This window comes from Taudactylus pleione, unplaced genomic scaffold, assembly GCF_031769625.1.
Source record: "Taudactylus pleione unplaced genomic scaffold, aTauple2 ptg000152l, whole genome shotgun sequence".
NCBI lineage: Eukaryota > Metazoa > Chordata > Amphibia > Anura > Myobatrachidae > Taudactylus > Taudactylus pleione.
In genome coordinates, this window is record NW_028284554.1 from 248997 (window position 1) to 276612 (window position 27616).

A 27616-nucleotide genomic window follows, 5' to 3' on the forward strand; every position below is an offset into this window, starting at 1 on the left:
CTCATGCCAACTGATTACTTCCTCCTCCAAGATTTTGCCCGTGCTGCTCCCACCTTCGGAACGCTCTCCCTCTCCTCATCACACTCTCCACCTCTCTACAGTCCTTCAAACAGGCTCTCAAGACCTACTACTTCATCAATGCTTTCCAGCTCTCATCCTAACTTGCTGCTACATGCTCCCTCCTCCCTCTCTTCCCCATCTATATCATGCCTGTCTGACTGCCCCCCCCCCCCCCCCCCCCCGTGAGAGAGTAAGCTCTTGCGAGCAGGGCCCTCTACCCTCTTGTGCTTCTCCTTACTTTATTTTCATCTACTTCTTACTCACCACTAGGGCTCCTAACGCTTGGTTGCTTAAGCTCTGTTGCTTATTTGGGTGTTATGGCCACCAATGTATATTATGTCTTGCATTGTATGTCACTTTTTTGGTTATGTACTCTGTAAGGCACTGCGGAACACTTGTGGCGTCATATAAGTAAACAATAATAATAATCATGCTCAATTGCAAACAGATTGTTCATCAGTGCTATTGCTTATGCCAGACAACCCATGTATGCATTATCAGCTTGTCTAGGTTTTTAAGTAGATGCCAAATTTAAGTACCTGAAAAAGAAATTTACAACTGCTCCAGACTTAAAAGACAAGCCCCAACTTCAGTCCTTTCTTTGTATTTGGATTCACATTAATAGTTACATATTTGGCTGGAGAAACCTGCTTACATCCTGCTTATCGCAAAATAATTGTACACCATCAATTTAAAATGAATGCCTCCATTACCTTAAATTAGATTACACAAAAGGAATTTAGTTATATTATGTAAATACACTTATAAAACCTATTCAGTCAACATGCTTAACCTATATCTCAAAACAAATAGTATAGAAACTGTTTTATTTAGAATTGTGCAGGCAAAAAAGGTCTAGAAATTATTAATAATTTCATTGAAAAAAATAAGAGGGGCGCACAATTGTCATAGTGAATAACTTTCACATGTATGTTTGTTCACTTCCATAGATCCCATAGCCACCAGTAATCTGAGAGAGGAAAAAAAAAAAAGTCAGATGTAAATAGATACAAGTACACTACAACATGGACATATACATACAAATGAAAACACATGCATCATATTTCAGAATATTATTTTTTTTTTTTTCAAAAACTCAGCAGGACGCACACAAAACCCAATACACCTGAACCATACTTGCTCACACATACACAATTTATGGTAATAGGGAATAAATTCTGCATAGGCTCAGAATGTAGCCAATAGTATACAATAACAGGATTCAGCAATGTTATAAGTAGATGGGTCATGTAGCTTTGTAGTGAAAAAAGGGCAATTTGAACTCAACGGAAAAATACCGTAAATCTATATGTAAGGGTTGGCATATGCTTTTACATCTCTTCAAAATATAATTTTTACACCCAAAAGGATTAAATGAGGCCCCAGAATTGAAAATTATAAATAATAGTGTTAATTCTAGAGGCTGGACGGCTACCTAATTAGGGCACTTCCGTACACACCCGAATAAAAAGGGGTGTGGCTTTTAGATGCACCCCCTTTTCATCACTGTAGGCCACACTCATGGAGACGCTGGGCTGCCCAGTGTGCAGTGTGATTAGATGCCGTGCAGATGATTATGTCACCTGAACTATCCCATTATGAAATAGATGTTTATTGAGTTTGAAAATAACACAGTAAACAGAATGGAAATGTAATTAAAAAGAGAAGATACACTAGAAAAATAATGAACGTACACATAGCAGCTGAGAGTGCACCAAGAAATGGAAATAAATATCACAATTTGGAGTTGTGGCGTCTTATTAAGGTTGGTAGAACACAAGGAATTATTACATAACTACTTTTAGAGGGGTTATTTATAGATCAGTTTATAAAGGAATACGCTGAGTGCAACTTATATGCTAAAAAAAAGAGCTATGGTATAACATACCTTAGTTAACTTTTTTCTTCAAGGTCCATAGGGTCTACCTTGGGGTATGTAGTTGGAGTGATCCATTGTACCAAACTGCTTACAGCTTTGACGCTCCCAGCATGCATAGGTCCTCCTCCCTATACTGTATACCCCGCCCCCAGCCATCCAGTTTGTAAACAAGCCCAACAGCAATACACGGACAGTGGAGAAGGAAGTACAATGTACACAAGAAACTCTCAAAACACGAAGAGGGAATCAGTGAAACAAAAAGAAAGTAACAGATCCCAACTGAGGCCAGGTGCGTCAGGGTGGGTGCCCTGTGGACCCTATGGACCTTGAAGAAAGAGAGTTAACTATGGTATGGTATGTTATACCATAACTCTCTTATTCTTCTTCAGGGTCCATAGGATCTACCTTGGGGGCATCCTAAAGCAGTTCCCTTAAGGGTGGGGACGCTCCTAAGCGGAGTGAATCCGCCACCCAAAGGAAGCATCCTGGGAGGCAAAAGTATCAAATGCACAGAATTTGATAAAGGTATGGATGGAAGACCAAGTGGCCGCCTTGCACAGTTGTTCAGCTGAGGCGCCATGTCTAACCGCCCACGATGGTCCCACAGACCGAGTAGAATGTGCTGTCACCTTGTTCGGTACAGGGAGATCAGCCTGTGTATAGACCTGAGAAATAGTCACACGCAGCCAGCAAGCCAAAGTCTGTTTGTTAGCTGGCCAGCCTAGTTTGTGAAAACCATATAAAACACAAAGAGCGCATCTGATTTCCTGATGGAGTTGGTACGATCCACATAGATACGCAGAGCTCGGACCACATACAGTGAAGCTTCACCCCTAGAAAGGTCTGAAGACAGAAAGGCAGGTACTACAATCTCCTTGTTCATATGAAAAAGGGACACCACCTTTGGAAGGTAACCCGCTCTAGTACAGAGGACAGCTCTATTTTGATGAAAAATCAAATATGAAGAGCGTCATGACAGTGCTGCCAAATCAGAAACTCTGCGAGCTGAGGAAATAGCGAGAAGAAAAAGCGTCTTTACCGTCAACCATCTAAGGTCCACCTTATCCAAGGGTTCAAAGGCAGCAACTTGCAATGACATATCACACGGTGCCACCGGAGGTTACAGACGGAGAACCCCCTGCAAAAATGTTCTAACATCTGTCAGGGGAGCAATTCTGTGCTGGAACCAAACTGACAATGCAGATACCTGAACTCTCAAGGTAGCTAGGCAAAGACCTAAGTCTAACCTAGCCTGAAGAAAAGCAAGCACTCATGAGGCCTTGAAGACCGTAGGGTCATAATTTCTGTGGGAACACCAAAGAAAAAATGAATGCCAAATCCGGTGATAGATGCGGGCAGAAGCAGGCTTCCTTGCCCTTAGCATCATCTGGATCACAGAGGTAGAGAAACCCTCCGGTTTTAAGATGGAAGACTGAAGAGCCATGCAGTTGAAGCCAGCCGAGGTAAATCCGGATATAGGCAGGGACCCTGCACTAACAAATCCAGTCGTAAAGGCAGTGAAAGTGGACTGTCTATGGATAGACACGTCAAATCTGTGAACCAGTGTGTGCGGGGCTAGGCAGAAGCTATTAGTATTAAGCTGCCGTCTTCCTGCTTGAACTTTTTGACCTCCCTTGGGAGGAGGGAGATTGGAGGAAACTAATATGCCAACCTGAAGTCCCACCTCATCACCAGAGCTCCACAAAGGCGGCTGAGGGGTCCCTTGTTCTGGACCCGTACCTGGGGACCTTGTGGTTGTGGCGTGACACGAGGTCTACGTCTTTTAGTCCCCACTTGTCCACCAGGATTTGAAAGACGTCCGAATGAAGAGCCCATTCTCCGGCGTGTATGTCCTGGTGACTTAGAAAGTCCGCTTCCCACTTGAGGACTCCTGGGATGAATATTGCAAGAACATTGCATTCTGCCCACAGCAGAATGTTCGCCACTTCCCTCATGGCTGCCGGACTTCATGTGGCTTCTTGATGATGTAGGCCACTGCAGTCACGCTGTTGAACTGAATCTGGACAGGCCTGCCGTGAAGGAGGTCCTGTGCCAGAATGAGCGCTCTGAAAACATTTATCTGTAGGTGACTTTCCTGAGGCGTGCACCTTCCCTGAAAGGTGTGATGACCTGACACCGCACCCCATCCTCGCAGACTTGCATCCGTGGTGAGGAGTACCTGGGACCCATAACGGGCGACCCTTATCTTGATGAGTCTTCTGCAGCCACTAGGCGAGGGGGAGCCAAACCTCGGGCGAAATGCGGATCATCTGAGACTTTATCCGATGATACTGACAATCCCAATGAGATAGAATCCATTGCTGCAGGGACCTGGAGTGGAACTGGGCATAAGCCACCATGTCGAATGTGGATACCATACAGCCCAGCACCTGCATTGCCAAGTGAACTGACACTTCTTGCTTGTAAAGTAGACTGTGCACACAGGATTGTAGTGCCGCAATCTTGTCTTCTGGTAGTAGAATCCTCTGACCCAGAGAGTTCAGCAGTGCCCCCAAGTGCACCTTTTGCAGAGTTGGAGAAAGAACTTTTTCCAATTGATTATCCAGCCGTGCTCATGTAGGCAGACAATGGTCATCTGAAGATGACATTTTAATATCTCCTGAGATCGTGCCAATATCAGGAGGTCGTCCAAATATGGCAGTATCCCGACTCCCTTGTCGTCTGAGATGAGATGTCATGACTGCCATTATCTTGGTAAATACCCGAGGGGCTGTGGCCAGCCCAAAGGGTAGATCCTGAAATTTATAATGTTGCTGATCTACCACCAATCTCAGAAATCCTTGGTGAGATTGTGCAATAGGAACATGCAGAGATGCATCCTGTACGTCTAGGGAGACCATGAAATCTCCAAGCTGGATTGCCAGCATAATCGACCATAGGGTTTCCATACGGAATTTGGGCACATGGATGAATCTGTTGAGAGACTTCAAATTCAAGATAGGGCAATGTGACCCATTCGGTTCCTGAAACAAAAATATGAGATATGGTAAGAACTTACCCTTGTTATCTCTATTTCTACGAAGTCCATAGGGTATCCGCAGGATACCTTGGGGTATAGGTGATGACGTCAGGCATCGGGCACCATAGAGTTAAGTTTCAGCCTCCCAGGATGCACTAGGGTCCCCCTCCTATACCCCGCCCCCGAGCCAAGGCATCTCAGTTACGTACCAAGCCATAGGCCGGAGGAGGAGAAGGAAGAGAGAGAAAAAAAGATCTGGACACACACAAGAATCACATTCTCACCAGAGGGAGACGGAAAAACCGGTGCCCAGAGTAAAGCCCATCTGCAGCACAGGTGCGACAGGGCGGGAGTCCTGTGGAACCCTATGGACTTCGTAGAAAGAGAGATAACAAAGGTAAGTTCTTACCATATCTTATATTTTCTACATCAGGGTCCATAGGGTATCCACCGGATACCTTGGGGATGTCCCAAAGCAGTATCCTACAAGGATGGGGACGCTCCTGTGCTGAAAGGAGAATCCGCAGCCCGAAGAAAGCATCCTGAGAAGCAAAGGTGTCAAACGCGTAATACCTCACAAAGGTATAGACAGAGGACCACGGGGCAGCCTTGCAGATCTGGACTGCAGAGGCACCACGTCGAGCTGCCCACGAAGGACCCACAGACCTAGTGGAATGAGCCCTCACAGAGGATGGAACTGGAAGACCCTCATGAAGATAAGCCTCTGAAATTGCCATCCGAATCCAACCTGCCAAAAGTTTGCTTTGAAGCAGGCCAACCCTTTTTACGGAAGCCATAGAGGACAAACAAGGTGTCCGACTTCCAAAACGAGGTGCGGTCAACATAAATCCTTAAGGCCCGCACAACGTCCAAAGTGGCCTCACTGACAGGTCGGGTGAGTTAAAAGCCGGCACAACAATTTCCTCGTTGATATGGAAACGTGAAACAACTTTGGGAAGAAATTCAGGATGACTGCGCAGCACTGCCCTGTTCCCATGAAAAATCAGAAAAGGGCGTCTACAGGATAGAGCCCCTAAGTCAGAAACACGTCTGGCCGAAGCGATGTCCAGAAGGAAAATTGTTTTAGCTGTCAGCCATTTAAGGTCCACTGAGCCCAGTGGTTCAAACGGCGGTCCCTGGAGAGCCCTCAGGACCACAGCTAAATCCCAAGGCGCCACCGGTGGAACAAATGGCGGCTGAATTCGAAGAACACCTTGCATAAAAGGTGCGTACATCAGGGATTGTAGCAATCCTACGATGGAACCAGACGGACAGGGCAGACACCTGCACCTTCAGAGAAGCAAGGCGAAGCACATGGTCTAGTCCCGCCTGTAGGAAAGCCAACACTCTAGACAGACAGAACTCCCGAGGTGCATAACCTCTCGGCCGACACCATTGGAATGACGTATGCCACACACGATGGTATATTCTTGCAGAAGAAGGCTCTTAGCATAGTTCGTACTACAGAGCTGGAAAACCCCTGGACCTTAGCATAGCCGTCTCAACAGCCACGCCGTCAAAGACAGCCGAGTCAGGTCCGGGTGAAGACAAGGACCCTGAGACAGTAGGTCCGGACGCAGCGGCAACCGCAGAGGACTGTCCACGGACAGACAACAAAAACAGTAACCTTGACAAAGACTACAATTGTTGAAACGCGTTGGTGTTCAAGGGGAAGGTACAACCACAAATGTGAGGAGCTGTTTGGCTACATCAGTGATCGTGAAGACAGGGGCTTTTTCCGGGATTGCGTCCTGATTCGCATGTGTTTGCTGGTGTGCAGATACACCTCTCCATCTGGTACGTTACCTAAACCCTTAAAGTGCTGGAGGATAATATATTTTAAATTGTTGTTCAAATAAAAAGATTGTACTTCACTATATTTGGCAATCTTTTTTCTTTTATATATATCTGGAATATATGCCTGGTGGCAATTAACGTGGAGAAAGAAAAGAAGAACCACCTAAAAAGGGATCTTCATTTAAAAGAATCTGCAGGAGGGAACCACATTTGCCATTTTACATTGACCTAGAAGGAAGCGCTAGGACTTTACTGTTTTTGTTGTATGTCTATGTATATAGAGTTTTGTGACCTCTATTTATTGTCCTAGCTGCATCCTATATTGAATCGCACTGTTATATAAATATTTTTTTGTCCACGGACAGACCCTGAAGGTCTGAGAACCAGTGCCTCCTGGGCCACGCGGGAGCTATCAACAGGAGCGTTCCTCCTTCCTGTTTGAATTTCCGGATTACCCGAGGAAGAAGTGAAAACGGAGGAAATAGATAAGCAAACTGGAATGTCCACTGGACGGACAGAGCATCCACCAGAGACGCCTTTTCGTCTCTTGTGCGAGACCTGTACACCGGCAACTTGTTGTTGTGCCGTGATGCCATGAGGTCGATCTCTGGAAGACCCCACCTGTCCACCAGAAGTTGAAAGACGTCCTGGTGCAGGGACCACTCCCCCGGATGAACGTCCTGGCGACTGAGAAAGTCCGCCTCCCAGTTGAGAACTCCCGGGATGAATACTGCTGATATGGCCGAGAGATTGCGCTCCGCCCAGGCCAGAATGCGGGACACCTCTACGAGTGCCGCCCGACTTCGGGTTCCTCCTTGACGATTTATGTAGGCCACGGTGGTGGCGTTGTCCGACTGGACCTGCACGGGGTGACCTTGGAGAACCCGCTGTGCCTGCTGGCTTCCGTTGTAAATAGGACCCAGTTCTCCACCCAAAACGGACGACCTGAGATGGGTCGTCTGCAACCACCAGACAAGGGACAGGTGAACCTCCGGAGTGAGCAGCATCGTCTGGGATTTTAGACTCTGAGGCAGTCCATTCCATTTGGACAGGATCAATTGCTGCAGAGGATCTTTTCCCCCCGTCACAAAGATCCTCTGCTGACTGGAGTCCAATAAGGCTCCGAGGTGCAGAATCCTCTGGGACGTGATCAGGGTGGACTTTTGCCAGTTTATCAACCAGCCGTGGCGTTGCAGTACTGCAATCGTCAGATCCAAGTGGCGTAGAAGGAGCTCTGGAGACCCTGCTACCAACAAAGGTCGTCTAGGTACAGCAACAAGCGGACTCCCTGCAGCCTCAGGGACGCCGCCATGACCGCCATAACCTTGGTGAATACACGTGGTACTGTCGCCAGGCCAAAAGGTAACGCCCGGAACTGAAAGTGGTCGTTGTGGATCGCAAACCTGAGGAACTGTTGGTGAAGCAAAAGAATAGGGACATGCAGGTAAGCGTCCTGTATGTCCAACGGCACCATGTAATCCCCAGGTTCCAGCGCCAGAATAATGGACTGTATGGTCTCCATCCGAAACCGGGGCACCCGCAAGGACTTGTTGAGGGCCTTTAGGTTGAGAATCGGACGGTACGACCCATTGGGTTTCTGCACCAAAAATAAGATTGGAATAGAAACCCTGGCCCCTCTGGGAGAATGGAACAGGCACTATAACTCCAGCCTGGAGCATAGTGTGCAAAACCTTCCGCAGTTCCATGGCTTTGGTCTGGTCTAAGGGAAAACCCGTGGTGAAGAATCGGGATGGGGGCCTGTGCCGAAAGGAGAGGGCATACCCGTGAGAAACCACCTCGTGAACCCAAGTGTCTGTCGTAGTTGCCGACCAATACTGGGCGAACTGCAGCAGGCGGCCTCCCACTTTGGGATCCCCCAAAGGGAGGCCCGGACCGTCAGGCCGCAGGCTTGTCATCAGACTTAGGGGCCGGACGTCTGGTACTCCAGGCCTGTTTCCTGGGCTTGGCCGATTTCTTAGGACTGTGCCTTAGGCCTACCCTGGGCCCTATAAGGCCGAAAGGACAACGTACCCGAACTGGAAGGGACCGCAGCAGACGGGAGACATGCAGACTTGGCTGCCGCCAGCGTGGCCACAATTTTGTCCAGATCCGGACCAAAGAGGGCTTCTCCATTAAATGGCAAAGCTTTCAATCCCTTTTTGGAATCAGCGTCCGCCTTCCAGGATCGCAACCATAAGGTGCGACGAGCAGCCACAGCTGCCTAGGAAATGCGAGAAGTGAGGGTACTAATATCCAAGGCCACTTCATTGATGTAAGTGGCCGAATCCCGGAGGTTGCCTATCAACTCGGACTGTTCAGCCGAACAGTCGGAAACCAAAGACGTCTCCAAACTATCGGCCCAGCGCTCCATAGCTCTGGCTACCCAACATACGGCCATAGCCGGTCTGGATGCCCATAGCGAGGGAATAAATGGACTTTAAGCAGATCTCCACCTTACGGTCCGTAGCATCCTTCAAGGAGGACATGGAGGGCATGGGCAATGTGGCACTTCGTACTAGGCGTGTCACATGAGAATCCACCTGAGGAGGGGATTCCCACTTAGAGAAAGAATTGTCCGCAAACAGATAAGCCACCGCTAAACGTCTTTGAGGCTTATACCGTTTGCCAGGATGTTTCCACGCCTCCTCTAAATGGTTTACTAACTGACCAGAAAGAGGAAACACTGTGGCGTCACCCTTAATATCCTTGAAAAAGGCATATTTGGACTTTGACACCGGAGGATCATCATCCTCAATAACTAAAGCTGTGCGGACTGCACGAATAAGGCCAGGAATATAAACCTTAGACTTAGCGTCCGACTCTTTAGTACGGGGAGGTTCTTCGTCAGAAAGATCCAGAATCTCCCCATCATCGGACGCCCCGTCATCATCCTCATAAGGAGCAGACAGAGACGCCACCAGCCGCTTGTGAGGCCGCAACAGACTCCCCTTGTAACACATCCGACAAATGCTGTACAGAGCTTGTCAGCGAATTAACCCACGCAGGCTCCTGAGAGACCTTAGGAGGGGAAATAGGGAGACTGTGGGGTACCATCAGTTGTCTCGGGAACCCCTGCATGGGTGACGACACCGCTGACTGCTGGGACAATCCCATCTGAGAGAACGCAGGTTGCGGAGCTAACTGGCCCACTAGGGTTGTGAGCGCTTTGGCGAAACAAGCCCAGGGCGGTTCCTGTACCGAAGCAGTGACAGTAATTGGTCGCGCCAATAAAAAACACTGCCGACAAAGCCCCTCCGCGCTACCCTCCCCCTCCGCTATAGGTACCTTGCACGTAGTACACAGAAGCTGGAGAGGAAAATCACTCTCAGACATGATGGCAAGTATGTGACCCCTCTCACTGATACTCGTTAGTATAGTGGGAGAACCGCCCTGCAATCACCGCACCGCAAGGGCTTTAGTAGAAGAAAAGCAGGGACAGTGAAAAAGCTGACAGTAGAAAGTGAAAGTACAGGCAGCAGATGCTAGCAGCAGTTACATACAATGCAAAGAAATTAATCCCTGCACTATCAGCGCTGATCCTCAACTACGCAGACACAGGGCCTGGTAGGACACAGCGCTGCATACACAGACCTGTTCCAACGGAGGAGGTATGCCGGGGGACCCAGACCACGATGCCACCGATCAGCAGCTTCCAGCAGCGTTCACCATGCTTCCATAAAGATGGCCACCGAGGAGCAGAGAGGAGGCCGGCCTGGGGGAGGAGCGCTGCCACAGGGCCAATCGGCAGGTGCAAAGAGGGCTGTGTGCAGCGGGGGAGGTGCCGGCTGTGTACAGGGAAGGCGCGCTCCCCTGGCATGCAATTAACCCTTGGGACGCCGCAGCGCTACCGCTCAGCGGTAGTGGAAGCGCAGGTTTGTTACCTGGCTCCACGCTGCAGGCAGTCCCCAGGGAGCCCCCTGCCTGGGGACTCTGGACCATGTTTCAGCGGGGACCCACCGCGGGACCCCGCTGCTTACCTGCTGCCCCCCTTGAATCCAGCCATGGTCCAAAAAACAAGAGATATGGTAAGAACTTACCTTTGTTATCTCTGTTTCTACGAAGTCCATAGGGTCCACAGGGTTGACCTTGGGGTATAGGTTGGGAACCAAATCCGGGCACCACGCAGTTAAAGCTTTTAGCTCCCAGGATGCACTGGGTCCATTCTCCCTATAACCCCACCCCCAAGCCAGAGGCACCTCAGTTTGTAAGTAGCCAAAGGCCGGAGGAGGAGAGAAAAAGAGAGAGAAAACTGGAACACTCAATAACCATACTCACAGAAATGGGAGACGGAAAACCGGTGACCAGCCACACAGCCCATATGAAGCCAGGTGCGTCAGGGCGGGCGCCCTGTGGACCCTATGGACTTCGTAGAAACAGAGATAACAAAGGTAAGTTCTTACCATATCTCTTGTTTTCTACTTCAGGGTCCATAGGGGGTCCACAGGGTTGACCTTGGGGATGTCCCAAAGCAGTTCAACCAAGGGTGGGGACGCTCCTGTGCTGAGAGGAGAATCCGTTGCCAAAAAGGAAGCATCCTGAGAGGCAAAGGAAACCAATGCCTAGAACCTTAAAAAGGTGTGGACAGAAGACCACGTGGCCACCTAGTAAGGCAAAACAGCCGAGGCGCCACAGCGAGCCGCCTACGAGGGTTACATGGCCCGAGAAAAAACAAGCATCAACAACAGAAAGGCCTACCCATGGGTAGGCCCCTGAGGAAGACCTACGAGGCCATCCAGCCAACATTTGGTTATAGGCCGGCCATCCTTTCCTGTCAAAACCAGAAATCTCAGACCACCAATAAGGAGTCCGATTTCCGTAAGGAACCTGAACGGATCACATAAATCCAAAGAGGCCGGACCACAGTCAATGAGGCCACACCAGCCGAGAGGACTGGGGACAGAATGGCCGTACCATAAGTTCCAGAATAATATGGAACCTGAAAACCACTAAGAAGAAACACAGGGCGAGAGCAACTCACACCCTGACATGATGCCCTCTAGAAGAGGGAGCCACATGAGAACGCTCCCAATTCAGACACTCTCCTGGTTCATATAAACACCCTGAGAGAAAGAGAGAGCCTAAGCAACAGACCATGTAATGGCTATCACAACCAGCGGTTCCATTGACTGTCCCCGGAGGTAACGAAGAACCACTACTTACTCCCAAGGAGTCCCTAGGGAGGACAAATGGAGGCATAATCAAGAAAACACTCCAAAGGATGAACTGGATACCAGAGTGAAGCAATTCCATATCTTAACCATACTGACAGTGTAGAGATCTGCACTGTCAGGAAGACCAGGCCAAGTGTGAAACCCAAGCCAGCCGGAAGGAATGCCAGAATATCTGGAAATCCTGGACACCGGAGGATTGTATCGACAGGTACAATACCATAAGATTTATGGCTGCCACAGTTTGTGGTAGGTCCCAGCAAAAGCTGATCCATGTGCTCTAATCATTCCAACGATGACAAAGCCAGGGAAGCCGTAAGACCACTGTAGGGACACAGTCAAAGACAAACGACCCAGGTCCAAAGCAAAACCAAGGACCCTGAGACAACAGGTCCGGGCAGCGAAGCATCAGGAATGGAGTATCGATGGAGAGACTCCGAAAATCCAAGTACCCCTGACATCTGGGGCAATCAGGAGCCACCAGCTGGGAAAGCATCTCCGTCTCAATTGAAACACTTCCAAAGACCTTGAGGAAGAAGGGAGACTGGAGAACACAGGTACACAAAGTGGAAGGACCACTTCACCGACAAAGAGTCGCTGAAGGTTGCTTCAGAATCCCCAGAGCTGGACTGTAACACCATAGTGTGATAAAGTCAGAAGGCCATGAGGGTCACCTCAGGGGGGCCCCCCCTGCTCACCAGGAGATGAAACCTCTCTTGGGGAAGAGACTAGTCCCCGGGATGCACGTCGTGACGGCTGAGGACTCCCGCTTCCCAATGGAGAGCTCCTGAAATGAACGCTGCCGAGATGGTCGGGAGGAGACCCTCGGACTATGTCCGAATATGTGACATACCTGTCATTGCCACCCAACGAACAGTGTTGCTAAAAAGGAAGCCACTGTCATGACCCTGTCGGACTGAACCTTTTCAGGTTCACCGGGAAACAAGAGTTATGCCAGAGTAAGTTAATTGACAGGGTGGAATCGACAGACGTCCAACTGCACTGAAAAGGATGCGAACCAGACACTGTCCATAGCAAAGAATACTCTGGACGAGATGGCCATAGCCACCCGGACAGGGACCGACTTGCCTCCGGAGAGAGCATCATCGTTTGAACAGTGATCAGACAGAAAAAACTCGTTCCATCTGGAGATGAGCCAATTATGGAAAGGCCTGGAATGGAACTGAGTCCATTCCACCATGCATCCCAGAGTGTAAAGACATATGTCGACTGCGCAGACAACCATGTACTCCTAATGGAAGAGTGGAGATTCCGTCTTACGCCAGAAGAATTCTCAGATTCTGAGAATCCAGTAGGGATCCTAGATGAAGAATACCCATAGAGGGATGCAGGGAGGACTTTTTCACCGTTGATTAAACGTCTGCACCCTGAAGAAGCCACAGTCATCCTGACCAGGCTGTAAAGTACCCCGGTGATCCCGCTAAGAGCAGGAGGCCGTCCAGGTACAGGAGCATTGGGATATACTGAACAGGCGAACTGTCAGAAAATTCAAACCGCTGGTAAACCTCTGTGGGGCTGAGGACAGTCCCAACAGGCAGAGCCCGAAAAATTGTAAGTGTTGCTGTGATACAGCAAACCTCAGCCCATGCTGAGGAAAGGTCTCTGTGAGTACCCGTAGGCACGCGTCCTGTATATCCAGTGATACCATAAAGTCCCCAGGTTCCAAACATCGTATGATGTAGCATAGGGATTTCCTCCTGAGCCCAGGTAGCTTTAGGAACTGGTTCAGGGAATTGAGACAGAGAATAGGCCAAAGAGGCCCATTCAGCCACCGCACCAGAAAGAAAGCAGAACAACCAGTCCCTCATTGAGATAGTGGGGATGGCCTAATTAGCTCCGCTTACCGCAACAACTGCATAGCTTTCTGGATCGGTAAGGCCCTTGTAAAGAGGCCGCCTGAGCAAAGAGAGGGCGTACCCTCCTACCCACGTAGCCGCGGCAACTTGACACTAGTACCGGGCGAACTGAGAAAATCGGTATCTCCCAGTTGTAGGCCTGACCCGTCAGGCTGAAGAGATATCCGTAGGTTCAGAAGCAGGATCGGCTGGAAGTCCAGGCCGGCTCGGTACTGGATATGTCGGCCCTGGTAGATGCCGACAGTCTACGAAGAAACAGACCTTTAGGCTGACCCAGAGGACAAAAAGACTTAACAGACTTAGTCTGAGGCCTTGTAGTGGGCATAGCTGAAAGCGGTAAACTTGTCGTTAGTAATACTGCCAATGTTACTACAATCTTGTCAAGGTCAGGACCAAACAATATCAACCCTAAAGATGGTATCTGCACCTCTGCATTCCCAGAGCGAAGCCATAGGGTATTACGGAGGATACAGTAGCAGCCGGAACTCTGAAAGTTAGGAGACTGGTATCCAATATAGGCATTTCCACATATGACAACTGCATATATTACGTGAGCGACCAAATACATTTGAACCCCCGACGTGTTGGAGGGGAAAAAACGTTACAAATGCATCAGCCCAATATGCAATAGTATTAACCAACCATGCTATAGCCATGGTAGGATGGGTAACAACCCCTGAAAGCAAGTATACTGATATCAGGCAGAGTTACCACCTACGGATCCGAAGAATCCGACCACGCAGGAATGGGAGGCGTAGTAACGTCTGTAATCAGACGAGTAACACGCCCATCCACCCCAGGAGGGGCTCGTGATGACCCTCAGGGAATTTGGGACAGGAGGCCAAACACTGTTGTAACACCTCCTATCTGGCAACAGCCAGAGTCCCGCCATGCGATCCACCCGCTAGTCAGCAACAGGGAACCCGAAGGCATGTAAGACTGAGGGTGTATGATACAGGTGCAGGTCAACATTCACTCTAACCAGAATGGACCTGCTACCAGCCCTAAAGCAGGGATAATAATACCTTAAATAGGCTTCCCCCCGTGTAAGAGGGAAAGAGCCCAAAACAGTATCCAGTTCACGGCAGAGCCAACTGGGAAGTAACCACAGGGCGTCAACCACGCCAATTAGCGTTTCGTAGAAAACGACATCCACCCAGGGTGGCTGTTGTGGTAATCCCTGCAAGGGGAATGACAGACTATTGTGGCACCAGGGGGAATTCATATACTGCGAAAAACCCCTGCAAGGAGCGGTAGTCTGTTTCACAGGGGAAGAGTGCAAGAAGCTGCGAGATACCCTGAGATGAAAAGGGCAGTATGGTGAAGTAATCCCAAGTGAGGTACAACAATGGGGCCCGCCCGGCGATCCGCAATTGAGAGGATCCCGAGACAACAAACCGCCCAAGGGGGTCGTGAAAGAGGCCGGCACCAGATGACGCCACATACAGAACCCTTTATGAGTCAAATCCTCCGCACTAACACCTGCAGCACATGACTTGCAGGATAGTAAAAATGGGTGTAGTATAATGCTCTATCTCCTGGTCAGACATATCTGACCAACCCTCTTGGCGGAAATATTAAGCAGTGCTATACTGGTCCTGACTGATGCCAAAAATTAGCTGCAGGGACCCATTTTCAGCGTATGCAACACACAGTTCCATCTAAAATATGGCAACGTGCAACACGCAACAGTATGTGACAAACCTCACAAATATTAACAAGTATATAAATGTGAGGTCTCAGAACCACCCTAAGTACAGCTGTATTAGGGCAGATAAAGAAAAGGGATAGATATACACTGACAGGTGAGAGAATAAAGTACAGACAGTCAGCACTAGTATAAGTCACATACAATGCAGATATGTACATATATACATAAACATGTCATATAATATACTGCACTATTACACTGCATTCAACTGCCCAGATTCAGTGTCTGGGAAGGCTACAGCGCTGTGTACACTGACCTGATGGTGAGGTACGCAGGGGGACTGGACCAACTGCCATCCTGAGAGATTTCTGCTGCACCACAGAAATAAAATGGCCGCTGGAGACCTCAGAGGAAGCGTGGCCAGCGGAGGAAGCAGCTCAGCGACGCCAGACTATGGATACTGAAAGGCGCGCTGAGCTGAGGGGAGGAGCCGCTGTAACAGGGAAGGCTGCCTCCCCTGGCCGGCTATTAACCCCCGGGACGCCGGCTCCCTGCACCAATCGTTAAGTCCCTGGTGGTCTAGTGGACACACGGGGTATGGGGGGCCCGCCGCCACTGCTGGCGCCTCCGGTCTGTCCCTTGAGACCGGAGGCACAGGACTGCATTTGAAATGCGCGGATCACCGCAAGCGGTGATTCGCGACCTTACCTGCTCCCCGTGGATCCGGCAGCAGTCCTGGGCGCCCACAGAGTCCGGCTGGTACAGACTCTGGGGTCCCGCTGAGATCCCCAGATCTGTACTGGCGTCTCAGCGCCAGCGGGGTGACGGAGCGGCAGCTGCGGGGTGGACAGTCCGACGCTGCCGCTCTGAAGAGTCCAAAGTCCATGGAAAAAACTTTGTCCCTAAAAAAGTTAAATAAGCTTAGGGGCTGCTAATCAGCTCCCCCTGCGCTAACGGTGACCCGACTCCGGCCGGGCACCAACTGAAACTGAGGTGCCTCTGGCTTGGGGGTGGGGTTATAGGGAGAGTGGACCCAGTGCATCCTGGGAGCTAAAAGCTTTAACTGCTTGGTGCCCGGATTTGGTTCCCAACCTATACCCCAAGGTCAACCCTGTGGACCCCCTATGGACCCTGAAGTAGAAACATCTGGGGTCACCGCTGTGACCCCAGATGCATACCAGCATCCCCGGATCAGTACCGGCGAGGGTGTAGGGAAGACAGTATGGACGTCAGTAGTGACTGTCCATGCTGTACTTCCAGATGGGCAGCCACAGCTGCCTTGAAGAAAACTTCAGGGGCTATCCTTAGCCCCCCTCTAAACAGGTGCTCCGACTCCGAGCCGGGCAACAACGAAACTGAGATGCCTTGGCTCGGGGGCAGGGTATAGGAGGGGGACCCTAGTGCATCCTGGGAGGCTGAAAACTTAACTCTATGGTGCCCGATGCCTGACGTCATCACCTATACCCCAAGGTATCCTGTGGATACCCTATGGACCCTGATGTAGAAAACAAGTTTGAATAACAACCCCTTCCCTGTTGGGTCACAGGAACGGGGATTAAGGAGGACAAAGACCTGACTGGATCTAAAGGAAGGGTTGTACCAACAAACCTTTGAGGATGCCTCAGCAACGTGATGGCGTGACCATGAGACCACCTCTTGAACCCAGGCATCCGTAGTAGTCTGATGCCAGGCATGAGAAAACTATAGAAGACAGCCTCCAACCCTGAGACCCCCCAAGGGGGAGGCCTGCCCCATCAGACAGTGGGCTTATCATCCGGCTTGGAAGCAGGACTTCTGGTTGACCAGGATTCCTGGTTTGCAAGGAAGACTGCCTCTTTGCCCTACTCTGTGGACGAAAGGACCAAGCTGACGACTGCCTATACTTAGGGGTAGTCGTAGATGGCAACCCCGCAGACTTAGATGTCATCCAGCTCTGGTCCAAACTGTACCTTCCCAACAAAAGGCAAAGACTCCAGGGCCTTCCTGGACCCTGTATCTGCCTTCCAGGTTTTTAGCCAAATGGTTCTTCGAGCTACAACCAAAGTTGCTGATACCCTAGAAGCCAAGATACCTGCATCAATGACCGCTTCTCCCATAAACATAGCTGCTTCTTGCATCTGACTGAGATAAGACAGCTGTTCTTTGGTAGCATTCGGCCTGCTATCCTCGTGGGGGACAAATACATAGAAGGATGCAAATGCTGTGGGTACCCCATAGCAGGAGGCAGTATCGTGGCGGGAGCACACAACGCTGCGGCCCTGTCCACCAAATGCGACAAAACCTGTGACCAACAGGCCACCCAGAGTGGTTCTTGTGCAGGTGTACAAGATAAAAAAGGTGGCCGTTTACAACAGACACCACACAACCCATCTTGCAGAAAATCCTGCTCAGACAGGCCTGCCAAACAGGATTTACATGACTTCAGCACAGGAGGCACATCTTTCTCTCCTTTACCTTTATGTGACTTAACACAAATGAAAAAACACACACACCTTCAGAGGGATGAGGAGAAACAAAGTGATAGCTATATCTGACAGTTTTGAAAACAAAAAGGCAGTATAAAAATAGCAGCTAGCATTACAGTCGCATACAATGCATAAATATAATCAAATGCAAATGGACTCAATCAACTGACCAGCCCCTCAGGGGTATTGGTAGGATATAGAGTGCTATATACCTGACCCAGGGGAGAGGTATACAGGGACACAGACCTAAATGAGACCAACAGCTTTCAGCAGTGCACCCAAGGTGGACTGTGAGCGTCTCACACACAAGGTGGTCAGAAGTAGCAAACCAGACACAAGAACCTGCAACTGGAAGTTGCGTCTGGGTTGGGGGAGGAGTGTCTGGGGTATCCGCCATCTCCCCTAAGCTGCGATTTTGACAGCACGGCTACACTGGCCTCACAGTAGTAGACGCTACCTAGTGCGCTCTAGTGTGTCTACTACCCGTCACCGGTGACACGATGTGGCCCTGGCCGCCTCAGTAAGGACACTTTAAATGAGACCTTCACCCGCAGCTGCCTTCGACGCGTCTCCTACACCGGATGCCTGGACTGCTTCACGCACGATTCCCCACACGAGGAATCATCTTACCTGTCATCTCTGTGAATCCGATGCAGTCCGGAACCCAGCGATGCCGCTAGCAGAGCCACGCTGAGGCCCGCCGAAATCCCCAGGGCATACAGCGGTACTGGCATTGGCAGAGATACAAGGAGTCGCCGTATATGCGTCGTATTCGGCGCCTAATACCGCTAAACTCAGAAAAAAAAACTAAGGAAAAAAAAAAACAGAGTCCCGCTGGATACTTGCTGCGCACCAAACAAAAACTGAATGCCTGTGGCTGGGGGCGGGGTATACAGGGTGGAGGACCTATGCATGCTGGGAGCTTCAAAGCTGTAAACTGTTTGGTGCAATGGATCACTCCAACTATACATACACCAAGGTAGGTCCTGTGGACCCTGAAGAAGAAACTTAGGACCTTATTCAGAGGCAGCCGTACGGTCTACGACCGCCTCGATGTTTGGCCAGTGCGCATGCGCACGAGGGAGCCGGCTCCCTCGTGCGCATGCGTGAGACCCGCTACGACCGACAGCGCCGGTCGTAGCGGGTCTCTTTCCAAAGGGGGCGAGCTGTCGATGTTGATTGACAGCTCACCCCGTTTGGAAGGCGGGCCGGGGGGGGGGGGTGGCAGCCCAAACGGAGGCGTTCCCATGGGAACGCCTACCGTTTGGGGGAGGCCCCACTGACATCACTAGTGATGTCAGTGGAGAGCTTCCGGCTCTGACAGAGCCAGAAGCTCTCCGGGGTTTACGACAAGTGAGACCCTACCCTAGGGTCTCGTCGTAAGCCCCGATGGTCTCTGATGAAAGTGGCCGCCCAGTTTCTGAGCGACCGCTTGTATCCTCCGACCGCCTCTGAATGAGGTCCTTAATTCCTAGTATGTGGTATTAGCTCTCTTCATTAGTATACTCTAATTGGGATATTTTTGTGCAAGCTGTGATTTCTAAAGGATTAATAGGTTTGCCACTAGGCCGTGAGCAGTACGCTGCATCCTGCCTATTTTTTTAAATGAAGAAATATGCCCTTCCTTTTACAGGAGTGCCATGAATTACTAATTGCAAGTAAAACAGCAGGGGGTGTAGCTTAGCTGGGGTGGGTGCCAGTTCTGGAAACCCAAGGCACCATTTATACTCTCATATTCACTCAGTACTTTTGGCAGCTTCTTTGCCTGCCAGTGCCATACTTGAGAGGAGTTCCACATGTACAGGTGGGCAGGATTCTGCTGCGTCGCGGCCAGCTCAGCAGCAGCAGGTGGCGGCAACTGAAGCATGTAGCTGTGATTGCTGACGAGACCCCACACTCTAAATAACCCTGTTGTCATAATTGCCCCCTGATCGGGCGGGCCTGGGTGCCTTCTCTGCTGGTCATCATCATGCTGTACAGCACGGTAACCTCAAGCATACAGTATGGTGCTTCTGCTAAAACATGCCCACGCTACTCTGTGACTACAGGTTACACACTGCTTCCCTGTCTGGTGGCCACCTTTTTTTCTACCGCCCCATCCCGAGCTACCCACCAACCAGATTACCTAGTAGTGTTCCCACTAGACCGGGCAGGTCAGGGTGCCGGAAGGAAGTCTATGCGCACGCCGAAGGTGTGTGGCTGGCCAGGGAGGGGTCGTGTCCTTGAAACATGTCTCTAATTTGTCACACTTGGGGGCGAGCCCAGCACTTACGGAGTTGCTGGGTTTCTCCCCAAGCTCTCTCCTCATGGTGAATAGATGCTGTGCGCATGGCGTCTATTCACCTGGCAGTGATCGGTCACTGCAACTTTTCCCACCTGCGGGACACTGTGGCCCACGGGTGGGGAAGGCTCAGGGCAGGATGTTTTAGTGGGGCGCCACTAAAAGAGCAGGGCGCATTGCCCTTTTAAAATCGGGCAAGGCACGGCGCCCCGCTAAAACAGCCTAACGGGAACACTAACCAATTACTATTTTATCATTAACAGTGCATGCTACCTGTTCCAGCCTGCTAGTATCCAACTCTTTGAAGGGCCATTGCTGATGGGCCATAATCGGGTATGTAGGGTAGTCTACTGGCATATGGGGACATCTGACGGGGCATGTGAGGTGGTCTGGTGGATTGTGGGGGTGAGGATCTAAGGGTGAAGTGTTTAAAAATTATATGTAATACTATGCTACACTTTAGTTCTCCAAATTTAAAATACGCTGCACAGTTATAGCAACAAATCCAGTCCAAAATATTGTCCTTAAAAATTTAATTGTGCCCTCCTCAGTAATCGGCACCCTGCCCAAAAAATCCTATAGTGGACAAAAGTTAATTATACTAAATATATTCTTAACAATCTAGTGTGCATTTTATTTGGGAGATAATAAACAATAAATATCTGTACATTGGACCCAAATAAAAAAGAAACTTTATTCAGTGTGGAGCTTGAAATATAAATTTGTTGGATAGCATATGAACAAAGAATAATTTCAATAGATACTAATTGCTCACATCAAATTCATGGCCAAAATTATATGAGATGCAAACATTACATATCTATGTGCTTGTTGATCTTCCCAAACCATAAACAAATAACAGTCTCTACTAATCTGAGAAGACTTTCCATTACATTTTAGAACATGGCTGTGGGGATTTCAATGCATTCAGCCACAAAAGCATTAGTGAGGCTGGGCACTGATGTTGGGCGTTAAGGCCTGGCACGCAAACAGACTGCCAAAGGGTAACGCATGAACTCGTCACTTCAAAGCAGTGTTTCCCAACTCCAGTCCATGTTTTACAGATCTCCTCAGTATCACAATTAATCTTTTAAAATCTGTCAGCCAGTACTGAATACCTCTGTACACCAACTAGGAGATCTGTAAAACATGCACTGTTAGGGGTCCCTGAGGCTTGGAGTTGGAAACACTGCTCCAGAGATGTGTCCACCACTCCAGAATCCATCGACAGTGTACTTTACACTACTCCAGCCGACGTTTGGCATTGTGCATAGTGATCGGACGATTGTGTAGAACCACTCAGCCATTGAAACCCAAAACATGAAGCTCCAAAACAGTTCTAATGTTGCTTCCAGAAAGTGTGGAGCTTGGTAGTGAGTGTTGAAATGGAGAACAGATAATTTTTAAGCACTCATATCAATATATCTTAGGTATCTAGATCAACCACCGATTTTATATCAATCTTTGGACTTGTACAGAAGTATGCTAATTTACCACAATGGAGTCCTAGGGGTATATTATCTAAAGTGTGAGTTTTTAGAAATGGAGATGTTGTCCATAGCAACCAATCAGATTCTACTTAACATTTAACTAGCACCTTCTAGAAGACAGAATCTGATTGGTTGCTAGGGGCAACAATTCCACTTCTAAAAACTCCCATTTTAGTAAATATACCCCCTAGTACAGGGCCGGCCAAAAGGTCGATCGCGATCTACCGGTAGCTCGCGGAGCTCCCACCAGTAGATCGCGATAAACTTGCTGCAGTAACTGGGAACGTTGGTCTCTGAAGCGATCAGAGACTAAAGAAGCCTCTGAGGCCAGCGTTCCCAGTGATGCAGTGCGCGGGTGACGTCATCCACACCACCCGACATGTGCGGAGCCTGCGTGCCTTCTGTCAGCAGCAGTCACATGCAGAGTCTACGCTGGAGTGAAGCTGGAGCGCAGTGTTTGCAAAATACACGCTATAGCGCGTTTTTACGCGCTACAGACAGTGAGGGACCCAGTTTTTAAAATATAGGCGGGTCCTGCAGTACACGCTGGGACTCACAGACCTGTTGCAATGCTCAGTGTCTTCCCAGCTAATCACTGTTGACAGTATCTCCGCTGAATGGCTTCCAATTGGCCCAAAAAGTCTAGCCACTCCCCCAGTGTTGTGGTACAGCAGCGTTCTCCAGTCTGACCGGCAGCCATGTGGAACTTTGCTCTGAACAGAAGTTTTGCTGTTGCTGTTCCCGATTCTCAGTCTCACCACCAGCTGCGAGGCACCAGGCTGTCAGGGTGCACACAGCACTGTGATAGTGTGGGATTCACCCACCCATGACCTCCCCAGCAGCTTCATCGAGCATGATAACGCTGTCAGTGTCACAGGCTATCTGGACAGCTAAACAAGTCTAATATACTGTGGCCATGTCACCATTAATCACAGCACACAGGCTGCTGCAAGTATTTCTACTGCCTTATCTACCCAGGCTGGAACTCCGTCTGCCCTGCATTGATTCCGGCACTGAAGGGTTAATAAGCTGGGAGTACTACTAGGACAGCTGACCTGTGAGTGGAATCGGTGAGAGAGCAAACAGCTCACATTCACTTTACAGTATGTTATTATATGAACACTTTTCTTTTTCCCAGCATGCAGTTTTCACTAGCCAACAGTGGGAATTCATTAGTATTACAATACAGATTTCACCAGTAGTGGACATTGGTGCATTAACTTTAAAGACTAACCTATACCATTATCAGTGGGCTAAACAATTGTGTGGACCCAATTTAATCCATGTGAATGTGCTCATATTGGAACGGTAATAGAGCCTGATTCAGACATGGACGCTAATGTGATCGCAGCTGCAAAAATATGCTAGCATAGGGATGCCCACAGCTGCCTTCTCATCTGCGTCCGACATTGTTTGTCAGCGTAAATACCAGTAGCATGGAGGGCAAAAAGCACCCTACCCTCACAGCCTGCAGGTGCAGTCTTCACCCGCAGGTCGCAGTGTCCCGCGGTGGGGAAATGTGTGGTGACCCGGTCACCGCCCAAGAATAGACGCAGGGCGCATGCGCCCGGCATCTATTCTCCCTGTCGGCAGCGCTTGGGGGCCGCCTGGCGTGTAAGTGCTGGGCACGCCCCCAAGAGTGACGAAAATGGGACGCGTCTTATAGACGTGCCCCCTTTTCAATGACCACGCCCCCTTTTCGGGCGCGCACACGGAAGTGCCCTCTCTAGCTCTGGCGCCCTGCCTGCCGCCAGAGCTAGAGTGAACACTAAGGGGGCAATGCATAATGGGCTCTAATATAGAGGCATTGCATAATGGGCACAACTACTAGAGAAGGCATTGCATAAGGGGCACTACTACAGTGGTCATTGTATAAGGGGCACTACTGTGTGTCGTATTGTGAATAAAGGACACTACTATGTGGTGTAATGTTAATAAGATTGTGCTTCTGTGTGGAGTAATTTGAATTGGGAATACTATGCGATTTCAGCAGGACAAACCCCTCGTCCCTTGCTGCGAGGTCACGCCCCTCTTTTTGCATACCACGCCCCCTTTTTCGAGCTTGGTAGATCACAAAAGGTTTTTAGTTTTCAAAGTAGATCACCCAGTCCAAAAGTCTGGCCACCCCTGCCCTAGTGTCTCCTAGAGGTCTATATTCATGTGAATATTAGTTAGGAACCAGCTTCAATAAACATTGGACTGATACATGAAATGTTTATAAGACCCATTGTCTATAGAGAAACTGTTCATCTACACCCTCAGATCGATCTGTACAGAGCTACTAGCTAAGGCGCATATCCACTACACAATATAAATGGACGATTGTACGATTACAACATCGTTATCGTTCATTAATTGTGCAGTGAATATGCCGGCAATGACCAGCGATGCACGCTCCCGCTGGTCGTTGTCGCCATCTGTCATTGCCTAAACATACTGCCCAACCTGCCGATATTGACAGGTTGTGCATGTTCGTGGATGAGGGAGGGTGCCTGCACTGAACGCCATATCGTTCAGTGTGGGCACTGCACAGTATAATGAACGATTCTACGATAACGATGTCATAATTGTACAGTCGTTCATTACTGGTGTAATGGATATGCGCCTTAAAACATACACCTTGGCACAGGTTCATTGCTACTGAAGGGTAAATTGATGAGGTTTATTGAATATTTCATCTCTCCATTTTCTTGCATTAAAAGAGACTTTTGCTACTGTCCATCATCATAAGAGTTATGGAACTAAGTGTGGAAGCTATTGCATGACTTATTGTTTCTCACCCTGGATTTGCTGTGTAACCTAGGGCTCTATTTACTAAGCAGTTATAGGAGACAGAGTGAAAAGTGATAAGGTGCCAGACAATCAGCTCCCAACTGTCATTTTTCAAACACAGCCTGTGAGATAACAGTTGGGAGCTGATTTTCTCCTTATCACTTTTCACTGTCTCCTAACACTGCTTAGTAAATAGACCCCCTAGTCCCTAAGGAGAACTATTAAATGAAATTTACTGCATCGTTAAAAAGAGGTCATATAGAGACTATATACTAAGAAATATTTTAGGTTGCTCCACATACCCTGTGCGCATACTAAAAAAAACTATAATATAAGCAGATGGTCAGCCTTTATGGTGAGATATATTTATATTTCATAAGGAGTTTATTACTCACAATAGTATCACATCACAGTGTCATCGACGTTTCAGTCAGAGATCGACCTTCCTCAGGAAACAACCCACAGCACACAAAAGAAAAACAAGAAGTCTGCTGTGGGTTGTGTCATGGGGAAGGTCAGTCCCTGATACCCTTTTCACACTGCCAGCATTAACCCGGGTTATTTCACGTGAACACGCCGCAACCCGGCATTTCAACCCAGGTAACGAGCGAGGATGAACACGGGGTTCAACCCAGCTTGCGATCCAGTGTAAACGGATAACCCAGGTCGATGTGACCCGGGACCTGTTCACAACATAGGACGAGCAAGCGCTTGGAGGTGATTTCATACAGTAGGATGAACTCATCTCCAAGCACCGACTCAGCACGTGGAGGCGGTGACGTCATCGACCCGGCAATAAGCCGGGTTGGGCCACCAATCTGAAAGGGGTCGCACCCGTGTACAAAATCCCGGGTACGACTCGGCAATGTGGTATGAAAGGTGTATTACTGAGATGTCAAAGACACTGTAATGTGATACTATTGTGAGTAATAAACACCTTGTGAAAAAGACCCCGGTGAGTACTCTCAACTTTCTTATTATAGCTATGTAGTCACCTCAGGCATTATGTCTATATTGCTGTGTGTGCGCGCGCCAAAGTGGAATATATATCACACACACACACATACACATATATATATATATATATATATATATATTATATATATATATCATACATAAAAAAAGTCTATAAAACATCTCATTGCTACATTTATTACTTACAAATAGATTGCCGTAGTTCATTCACTTATCCTCCTTAAATTTGCTATTTATGTATGGAACATAATCAAGAAAGAGCCTCCAGTCTGTAGCCCAAACTAGTCCCACTCCTGCAACTGAGCCCCATGTGAGCAGAGTGGGGGCCCTAGAGAGAGAAAAGGAATTATACACAAACAAATACACACATGAATAACTAAGTACTCATTTGTATACATTAAAGAATCAAACTGGAGCACAGAATAAAGGAGCAGCACAGCGGGACTGTACTGTATAACAGGGAACTCCGCATGCTTTATACAGTGCGGCCAGGAGCTTTCTGCCATTTCTCACCAATTCTTCGCCAGCTGCTGGTACCGGAGACCCAGTGCTCTGCCGATCAACATGGCTCCAATTCTCCGTCTCAATGTGACCTAATGGTAATGCTGTTATTTACTACCAGGAACCAGCAGTGTTGAACAAAATGGCCCCGACGGCTTTATGACTTAGCTGTCCTCACATGTGCCGGGTCTATTTTATTACATCTGATATTTTCTTGTGTAAGTACGATGTTTTCATATTACTGTAACTACGTATTACATTGTTAAACCTGACCACTTATTGTGCCTTTCAGTGAGTTGTTCTTCCTATGACCTGACCTCTGCAGGCAATATCAGAGGGCCGGCCTGGCCCGAGGACCCCGGCAACATCACATAAATACCATAATGAACTTGTTTTACAGGATTTTTTCAGCGTTGCTATGACAACTGCTACGCTGATAAATTGAACCGAATTTAAGTGATTTCATCATTTTACACACAATGGAGACAACGATTATGTGGGCTGAACAAATTCACATGAGATTGCAACTTATCGATGCACTAAGTACTTATTTTATGAAGGTATTACCGTTAACTAGGGTGGTGCGACCAGGGAAAGGTATATTTTCCCTTCAGATACGTAGATAGATCCCCTTCCATAGATGTACGATGACGTCATCTGCCAAGGTCCAACGTCATTCCCTACCATCCAAGTGGGCATAGAGGGGGAATATATTCATGTGGCGAGCGAAGCGAGCCACCGTGCCCGCAGCGTGGTGAGCGAAGCGAGCCCGCAAGGGGCAAAGTTTCTTATTTATGTAGGAAGTGTGGGCAGAAATCTCCACTTCCGCCCTCACGGTACGGCTACTGAAGGTTGGAAGTGACGTGAACTGAGGGCGGAAGTGCAGTTTCCTGCCCACACAGTGTACCAAAAAAAGAAAGTTGGACCCTTGCAGGCTCGCTATGCTCGCCACATGATTATATTCCCCCTCTATGCCCACTTGGATGGTAGGGAATGACATTGGACACTGTCTGATGACATCAGGGTCAATCTACGGAAGGGGATCTAGCTGTTTCCGTGCGACCAGTGCCATGGCACCGCAGGGTAGGGGGCGCTGTTTGAGCCTGTCAATATTCCTGTATATTTTCTTTCTCACTTAATGCACATATTCAATATTAAAGTATAGCATTCAGTTCCAATGCTTCGTTTAATCCACTCGGAAACAAAGTATTAAGTTGAAAAGTCCAGTAAATTTCTTGTTTGCACAATATGGTATGGTATACGGTATATGGAACACCGCAGAAATATTATAAAGAAACTGCGCAATCATAGTATTCCTAAACACTTTGCTGAATATCATGGCTGTAATCCTGGGTCCTTAACAGTGACTGGATTAGAATTTATCCCCCCCACTCAGCGTGGGGGTGATAGATTCAGAAATTGTGCAAACAAGAAATTTACTGGACTTTTCATCTTAATAATTTGTTTCCGAGTGGATTAAACGAAGCATTGAAACTGAATGCTATACTTTAATATTGAATATGTGCATTAAGGTTTTTTGTTATTGGATACAATTTAGTAATTGCGAGTTAGTTTAACTTTTCTTACCTATTTCACGTTTTAAATTTAATACTGGCATATTTTTTATATATCTTCTATTTCTATAGTTTGTTTTATTTCAATTTATGTCCACTGTACTGACAGTATTCATTTAGTAACAACTAATTGAATATTTGGGCGC

General features: G+C 48.6%; 1 protein-coding gene across 1 annotated transcript; it reads right to left on the bottom strand.

Moving 5' to 3' along the window:
* Positions 1–870: 870 nt before the first annotated feature.
* UQCR11 (ubiquinol-cytochrome c reductase, complex III subunit XI) lies at positions 871–26036 on the bottom strand. The gene is made up of 3 exons (XM_088474284.1): positions 25909–26036; positions 25582–25723; positions 871–1030 (listed from the first exon to the last, which is right to left on the bottom strand). Exons 1-2 carry the CDS (start codon positions 25959–25961, stop codon positions 25603–25605), a joined length of 174 nt encoding a protein of 57 aa, XP_088330410.1. The 5' UTR covers positions 25962–26036; the 3' UTR covers positions 871–1030; positions 25582–25602.
* Between the last annotated feature and the right edge of the window lie 1580 nt (positions 26037–27616).